This window comes from Zerene cesonia, chromosome 20 (assembly GCF_012273895.1).
Source record: "Zerene cesonia ecotype Mississippi chromosome 20, Zerene_cesonia_1.1, whole genome shotgun sequence".
Classification (NCBI taxonomy): Eukaryota; Metazoa; Arthropoda; class Insecta; order Lepidoptera; family Pieridae; genus Zerene; species Zerene cesonia.
The window spans coordinates 3,997,177-4,005,017 of NC_052121.1; the positions used below are offsets into that span (position 1 = coordinate 3,997,177).

Genomic DNA, 7,841 nt, shown 5'->3' on the forward strand with positions numbered 1-7,841 from the left:
TATCATTATTGGCTGGATCATCCTTCCTTATATTTGCAACAGGTTGCATAATTGCTGCATTTCCTTCATGGTCTGTGCCACAATCAGTATCTGTTATATCTATGGAAATATCATCTTCGGCTCGTAGAACGATCACAACATCAATGCGTTACACAGCATTTAGTATAGGACTAGCAACTGTGCCCTTCTTCTATTGGTGGCTTAGAGATTGGAAATTGTTTGTTATTATTACAACCGCTCCTTTAATTCCATGGATTATATTTTCTTGGTACGTATGTTGTTTATTTTATTTAATAAAATGTTTGTATAATGTTGTTTATAGCAATTGTTATTATTGAACTATGATAATATAATATTCTAGGAAAATACCAGAATCCCCTCGATGGTTGTGCGTTACGGGAAAATCAAAACAAGGCATAAAATGTTTGAAGAAGATAGCGAAAGATAATAACCGCGATTTAAAGGTGGATACAGAGAAAGAGATTATGTCAATGGAAATTGAGGACAGCCATAGCGGATATGGCCCATTGGCATTATTTTCAGGAAAAAGAATAGCCCTCAATACAATATTGCTACTTATATTATGGTGAGATTAATCATTCAAATGCGAGTGGAACCCTAAAAATTATAGATATTCCAAGTTCATTAACAATTATTTTACAAAGTGTGGATAGTGATAGCACAGATAACATACCAACACCCAGTATAGTATATACTGGATGTTAGTATTAAAAAATGGTAGTAGTCGCCAAGTAGGTTAACGTTGAAAAATATGCTTGATGAGTTTTTTTACACACAGTAAATTAGTAGAAAATATTTTATAATAGGTATTTATAATAAGTATGGATGACTTTGCGAGTAATATAACATAAAATTAACAATTTTTGTCACTTTTCAGGGTTTTTGTTTCCATAAGTTATTCCGTGCTACTGTTAAGCGCAGGAGAAAAATCTGGCTTAAACCCATTTATTCAATTTTCTCTGCAATCGATTGCCGAGATACCGGCAAATTTTTTGGGAGCATGGTTATGCGACCATATTGGCAGACGACGCTCGACCACTATGTCTTTCTTTGTGATAGGATCAATTTGGACAATAATTTCTCTTCGGGAATTAAGTATGTTGAATTCTATTCCAAAATAATAAATTTGTCTTACTAAAATTTTGTTCACAAAATTAATATAAATTTACAGCAGACATTCAGTGGATTCGAGCCTGGTGGATAAACAGTGCATTAATTGCTATTGGAAGATTAACTATAGCAATATCTTTTTTTGCGATAAATTTATTGAATTTGGAAATATATCCTACCAGTTTGAGAAGTTCAGGAATGTCTTTGGGAAATGTTGTTTCTAGTGTAGCAGCTGCTATTGCGCCTTACATTTTGTACTTGGTAAGTATTGATAAAACCTTCAAACGTAAAACTTTTTACGAACGACATTCATGCTGATAAAATTAAAAAATTACAGGGACGAAGAGTCGATTCACGGTTACCTGGAATAATATTAGCGAGTACGTGTTTCCTTAGCGTTTTCACATCAATATTTCTACCAGAAACAATGAACGCAAAGTTACCAGAAACAATAGAAGATGCAAACATACTTGGTAGTAACAAAACCAAATATTCGAAATTATCTAAGACAAAGAAACCAGCACCAGAAGATCTTACTTGATGATATTAGTAACATCAATCGAGGCAAATCTAAGTTTGCTATGACCTAGGTACATATTGTTGTTTGTGATGCTTCTCCAACTACATACATTATACGCTATATTATTGTTTTATCGATAATCTATTTGGTCTCATTAAATGATAGCGCATTGTGTTCATGTGTTGTGCTCATCAGTTATGATATTTGCGTGTAAGATAAATTGTTGCGATGACGTAGATGAGATAAAAATTGATAATTTTGTAACAGAATATACATTTAATAATCTTTTACAAAGCTTTATGTGATGATGGAGTAAATAATTATACTACTGTTAAGCCTTAATATAATTACTAGAAATATTTCTTTTCTCGTAATCTGATTATTTATTGTATTGTTGCTGTATCACTGGGTTGAGAGAATGTGAACTTTTCTTATAATAAAATGATTTTAATTAATGTTTCTATTACCAAATATGATTACCACAAAATTTGCCTAAATTTCAAAACCGTTGCCCTTTTACCTACTATCATTATAAATGTTCCTGTTTCAACAGTTAGCAGATTGACAAACCTATTTATAAAATAAAGTTCGATTACACATTTTAAAACTTTCCTACTTTCAAATAAACTTATAATTTGTAGGTGAACGTTTCATTTAAAGTTACGTGTCTATTAAACTCAATTCCAAAATTTGATACCATAGTTACCGGTGAAACCATAACATGATATGCTGCAATGAAAAATAAAATAAAAATATACAACAGAAAATGTATGTTATGCATTAGAAGGTATGCTACAAAGAGTATAGTATATATATTATACTACTTGGTATGCTGATTTAATAGTGTGTTCGTTTATGTTAAAGACCTATCTACTAACACTACTTACGAGACGGTACACTAAAATATTTGTTTTGATAAAAAATTGATCTATTCGTATTTCGTATGTGCTTAGGGTTGCTACTTTCTTATAAGCGGATGCTAACAAAAATCGTTCCTGCCAAGAGGTCTCCCGTTGATAGTGTGTACTTGTGATATTTTGGCAACTCAGTTTTTTCACCGTAGTTCACAGTCTCCTCTCATCAGGGCCGCCTTTGGTTAACTTCAGCTTATAATGAATTGCGACCCAATTTTTAAACATATAATATCTAATTTTATCAAAATTATCGTTTGATGCACCCAATTGGGTTATCTTACCCCGGGAAAGGTACTACAACCCTACAGATTATCGGCATCAAACAGAAGCATGCTACTGTGCTTTGTTCGGTGAAAAGGGGGGGGCCAGCTGCCAGAGGCCCTCATCCTTTTCTTCAACCTTTACAGTCCATTCCTTTATCCCAGTCGATAATCCTTTTTCTCTTCCCTTTACCTATAAAAGCGGACAGCGCATCCGCAGAAACACTACCTCTGCGAATGTTTATGGGCGGTGGCGATCGCTTACTAACAGACGACATCTCAGTTGCCCGTTATGACATAAAAAAAATGTTATCTGTGATACTACTATATTAGTGGATTATCTGTGCATTAATCTTTAAGTTTCGTATTGTCATTGTCAAAGTATATTCAGCTGTCAGTGGTGCGAATAAAAATCAATACGTTTTGAATATTTCTAGTATAAAAAATGGCTATATATTTAGATGAAATATCAAATAATTACTAGAGTTTAGCATTATCAAACTCAGCAAAGATTTGATTGATTCATTAAATCCGAAATTTTTGCGTGATCAACCGACCGCAAGATAAGTTTCTAAAATGTCGGGCGACCACAAAACATTGATAAAGGGGAGCCCATCCCAATATGTTAAATTAAACGTGGGAGGAACTTTATTCTATACCACTATTGGAACATTAACTAAAAGTGATAATATGTTAAGGACGATGTTCAGCGGTAGAATGGAAGTCTTAACAGATTCTGAAGGTATATCTAATTTTACGTTACAAAGTGTATTTTTTACTGATAAAAAAAAATTGAGTTTGATTATACGTTTATTAAATTTAAGGATGGATACTGATTGATCGTTGTGGGAAACATTTTGGTACAATTCTGAATTATTTGAGAGATGGTACAGTTGCATTGCCAGACAGCTATCGTGAGATAATGGAGTTGCTTGCTGAAGCCAAGTACTTTCTAATCGAAGAATTAACTGATTCTTGCCAGCAGGCGTTGGCTAAAAAAGAAAGAGAGGCCGAACCTATATGCAGAGTTCCCCTAATTACATCTCAAAAAGAAGAACAATTGCTAATAATGTCAACTTCAAAGGTAAGCATTTTAAGTAAGAAATAGCTTTGATCATTTATCTTCTAATATACTCTGGTAGTAATTAAGTTTAATTAAACTTTCATGCTACAAACTTTTTTTGTATAACAAACAATAATATTATGGCTATAGAGATTCTTAGTGAACCCTATATTATTATGAATTATAAGTAAATATAAAGAAGTTAAGATGATTTCATGTATTCAGCTGAAACATTTATCTATATGTTTACTGTAATAGATATCTAATTACCATACTTAGTAAAAATAATATAAAAATATGTTTAAAGTTTCAATTGTAATCAAAGTTAATAAATCTTATGGATTTAGTAATAACTATTAACTTTTTATTATTATATATTACAGCCTGTTGTTAAGCTGCTCATTAATAGGCACAACAATAAGTATTCATACACCAGTACATCAGATGACAATCTACTGAAAAACATAGAGCTATTTGATAAGTTGTCTCTCAGATTCAGCGGAAGAGTTCTGTTTATAAAGGATGTGATTGGTTCAAATGAAATTTGTTGCTGGTCATTTTTTGGACATGGCAAAAAATGTGCAGAGGTTTGTTGCACATCCATTGTGTATGCAACAGATAAAAAGCATACAAAAGTAGAATTTCCTGAAGCCAGAATTTATGAAGAGACTCTTGGAATATTGTTATATGAGAGCAGAAATGGTCCAGATCAAGATTTGATTCAAGCTACATCATCTCGGGGCGCTGTTGGAGGGCTTTCTTGCACAAGTGATGAGGAAGAAGAACGCTCAGGACTTGCACGACTCAGGTCAAATAAGCAGAATAATCAATCTTAGCAGTTACAGAATGGTTTGGCTCGCCTGAGGAGCTCCAAAAGGACAAATGTCTGATACCTGGCTGGTTGCCTTCTGACACCATGGATACCATGCTTTGGTATCTAAATTTGGCCATTGTTGGCTTATTCAAGTTTACTTCCTGTAGTACCTTGATGACTGCAGTGGAATGAGAAAATGAGCATTTATAGTTGAAAAACTTTGGTGAAGTTTCTAACTGAACTACTTTAGTACCCTTATAACCAATGTGAAGTGTATATTGTAGTTGGTGTATAAGGCCTGAATGATGATGTACATATCTAAAAAGAATTGTTTTTGAAATGAAATTTTGTATGTTTCTAATGAATATTCTAGCTGTTGTAGTGTGAATTTTTATGATAAATAATTATAAGCTATAAGGCTATAAAAAATATTACAGTATTCAATTGATGTTCCCAATATTGTAAAATTGTTAATATGAGAAATAAATGTCTGTTTTAGCATGTAGAGCATAAATACTTGATAAAATTAATTATGAAATAATCTAGTTAATAAAAGTTGCTTTGTTCTATCAAATATATGGGTATGTACGTAGACTATTTAATTAGTCTTAAAATATCATCATACATGGCATACAAGTCAACTATATAATTATATTAAGTGGAAAAGAATATAAGTTAATAGGTGTATAAAACATGTCCCTAGAACTATACATATTGATTGTTTCAGTATATTTTGCTTTATATAGAGATGCAGATATATCTGTATAAGTAATTTATACAGATACAGAACAGCACAACTATCTTATACATTATCACAAATGAGGCTCAAGGAATTTGCCAAATTGATGTTTCGTAATGCTTTAATGTTTTAATTTATTTAAGGCACCAAATTCTTGAAGTGGGCATATGAATTGCTGGACTTCTAAAAAATAACAATATAATAAAGGATACCTGTCATATACCATCAGACATGTACTGGAATATTACTTCTTTACTTAAATTTATAAAGATAATTTTTTTATGAAGATTATGTAGTTCTAAATAAAACAGATCATCTTGCAACTTTATACTAGTAATATGATTATTCTTAATACAATACATAATAATGTATATAATTGGTTATGATTGTATTTGTGGAAACCCATGTGTTTTACATAATCTTATGAAATATATGCTCACTTTTGATGTCACCCATTTTGTTGTTTCCTTGTTATTCTTTGATTGATTTTGCTACTTTTTCTGTTATTTTGATAGAACATATAAAAAAATTATGACAGAATAACGAGCAACCATTAGTGTCTGGTCCAATTGATACCTGCTCGTATTTTAAATAAATTTAATTTACTCTCACTGGAATTAAAAAAAATTAAAAAGTTAAATGCAACAGTGTACTATTTCAGTAATATCCCAATATGCAAAGAAAGGAATATTTAATATTCATTCATTTTTTAAGTAAATAAAAGGTTTGTATTAATATATATGTAATTATATTTTTATGTCACCTTTACAGCAAAATTTTTTTTATAACATTCTAGACTACACAGCGGTACACCTGTTTTAGAACAATTATATTTTTTTATATTGCTGCATCCTTCCACACCACACTTACTAGGAATAGGTGCTTCTATTGGTGGTTGGCTTTTTATTGGAAATGGAACTCCTTGAGGAAGAGACAATGAGATCTCATTTATGCTGTTTTTATAAACAATCATTGGCTCCAGTTTACGAACTGGTTTCCCCTTGTGAGCATTCTTCAGATTTCTTGATTCTTGTTTTTTTAGAAGTCTATCCATTGTTTTCTTTTTATCTTTTTCACGCTTCTCATCAGCCAGTTGTTTCCTTTTTTGAGATTTAAGAGCTGCTTTTTGTAATGCTTCTGCAGTCATAACTTTTTCTTTGTAACCAGATGGTAAAGCTAGTAATACTTCACCACCTGGACTTGTTTCTTTATCGTTGCCCCGTTCATACATTGCCCTCTGCCTAGCAGTCATCATTTTTGGATCTTTTGGTTTTATTTTCTTCAATTCCTCATCTACCTAAAATTTTAAAACAAAGTCAAGGAATTTGCAAACAAATGATGTAATAGAGTTATAAATGTTAGTGTAATCTAATCTCACTTACTTCTTCTAATTTTCCTGATTTGATAGCATCTAACCATCTTTCTTCTTCACTAGATGTTCCACTATCCCGCCCCTTTGCCTTCTTTTTCTTGGAAGTAACTTTAGGAGGAGTGCTTGATGATGATCCAGGTATTGATTTTCGACATTCTGAAGACTTCATGGTTTGTGCTTTTAACATCTCAGCTGCTGTCCCAGGTACATCCTTTCTATTTTTCAATTTAAACGGTTTCTCCATGTCCTCGTAAGAGACATCGATAGAAGTATCACTGTCATATTCATTGTCCGGTTTTCTTTTCTTCTTTTTGTGCTTATGTCGCTTATGTTTCTTGAGGGGAGAAGCATCTAAAATAATTAGTAAATATAAATTGGAGTAATTTTTAAAGAAAAAATATTTTGAAGTTTACTACACAAACAGTTTACCGATTACAATTTCGTCTTCAGTGGTGCTATGTTCACGCTGTCTGCGTACCATTTTTTAAAATATTGTGAATTAAGTATACATTGACTATACGAGAATAAGAATAAAAATTAAAACAGAAAAATTAATATTATTACATTTACCGTTTATGAGAATCTTTCAAGTTTATTTACATATTATTTTCGTAAAGCATAGGAATGGCACTTGGCAGTTGGCAGTTGACACTGACAAGAGTGGCAGGTCAAACAGCCACAGAGAAGACTATTGAGATACTAGGAAAAAAACATAAATTTTTAAACCCATTGAAGTTTGAACCGTGCTATTAGTCACATGATATTCCTTACTACGAGCAATATAACCAAAATTGTACTCTAGAAATTTTAAGTGGTAGGCGGAAGACCTAATGCCATAATGTATACATACAGTTTGTACAACAGGCTTCTATCGCTGCTAAAATCTTGTTTAGGATACGTTTCTAGGAGGCAGTTAACAGCTACTTAAGGTTTTATTTTGTTTAGAGTTAAATTCTATATTATGTAATATAATGTATATACATTTCATTTTTATATAGAAACTTATGATTTAAGAGTGTACAAGTGTG

The 7,841-nt window shown here is 31.8% G+C and overlaps 3 protein-coding genes across 4 annotated transcripts in view; 2 read left to right on the forward strand and 1 right to left on the reverse strand.

The window, feature by feature from the left end:
* The window catches only part of LOC119834848 (beta-alanine transporter), a 5,034-nt gene extending 3,362 nt beyond the window's left edge, over nt 1–1,672 (forward strand). The window contains exons 5-9 of the mRNA XM_038359366.1: nt 43–268; nt 362–586; nt 899–1,116; nt 1,196–1,392; nt 1,571–1,672. Of these exons, the coding sequence (XP_038215294.1) occupies nt 43–268; nt 362–586; nt 899–1,116; nt 1,196–1,392; nt 1,571–1,672 (968 nt within the window). The remainder of the gene's footprint in view (nt 1–42; nt 269–361; nt 587–898; nt 1,117–1,195; nt 1,393–1,570) is intronic.
* Nucleotides 1,673–3,200: 1,528 nt separating this feature from the next.
* Nucleotides 3,201–5,751, forward strand: LOC119835148 (BTB/POZ domain-containing adapter for CUL3-mediated RhoA degradation protein 3). The gene is made up of 3 exons (XM_038359818.1): nt 3,201–3,567; nt 3,650–3,909; nt 4,272–5,751. Exons 1-3 carry the CDS (start codon nt 3,402–3,404, stop codon nt 4,722–4,724), a joined length of 879 nt encoding a protein of 292 aa, XP_038215746.1. The 5' UTR covers nt 3,201–3,401; the 3' UTR covers nt 4,725–5,751.
* Nucleotides 5,752–6,181: 430 nt separating this feature from the next.
* On the reverse strand, nt 6,182–7,469 carry LOC119834947 (INO80 complex subunit B). Of its 2 annotated transcripts, none has more exons than XM_038359503.1 (3): nt 7,384–7,469; nt 6,824–7,164; nt 6,182–6,738 (listed from the first exon to the last, which is right to left on the reverse strand). In XM_038359503.1, the coding sequence occupies exons 2-3, from the start codon at nt 7,055–7,057 to the stop codon at nt 6,196–6,198; spliced, it is 777 nt and encodes a 258-aa protein (XP_038215431.1). In that variant the 5' UTR covers nt 7,058–7,164; nt 7,384–7,469; the 3' UTR covers nt 6,182–6,195. The 2 variants fall into 2 exon arrangements, with proteins under 2 accessions (XP_038215431.1, XP_038215429.1); XM_038359501.1 differs by having other exon boundaries at nt 7,243–7,469.
* Nucleotides 7,470–7,841: the final 372 nt, after the last annotated feature.

What these genes read in the sequence shown, in the direction of transcription:
- LOC119835148 (XM_038359818.1), top strand. Translation starts at nt 3,402, where the DNA reads ATGTCGGGCGACCACAAAACATTGATAAAGGGGAGCCCATCCCAATAT. An exon ending in AGTCTTAACAGATTCTGAAG is followed by an intron (nt 3,568 to 3,649) that starts GTATATCTAATT and finishes ATTAAATTTAAG; the next exon opens with GATGGATACTGATTGATCGT. An exon ending in TAATAATGTCAACTTCAAAG is followed by an intron (nt 3,910 to 4,271) that starts GTAAGCATTTTA and finishes TATATATTACAG; the next exon opens with CCTGTTGTTAAGCTGCTCAT.
- LOC119834947 (XM_038359501.1), bottom strand. Translation starts at nt 7,294, where the DNA reads ATGGTACGCAGACAGCGTGAACATAGCACCACTGAAGACGAAATTGTA. An exon ending in TGAAGACGAAATTGTAATCG is followed by an intron (nt 7,165 to 7,242) that starts GTAAACTGTTTG and finishes TAATTATTTTAG; the next exon opens with ATGCTTCTCCCCTCAAGAAA. An exon ending in AATCAGGAAAATTAGAAGAA is followed by an intron (nt 6,739 to 6,823) that starts GTAAGTGAGATT and finishes TTAAAATTTTAG; the next exon opens with GTAGATGAGGAATTGAAGAA.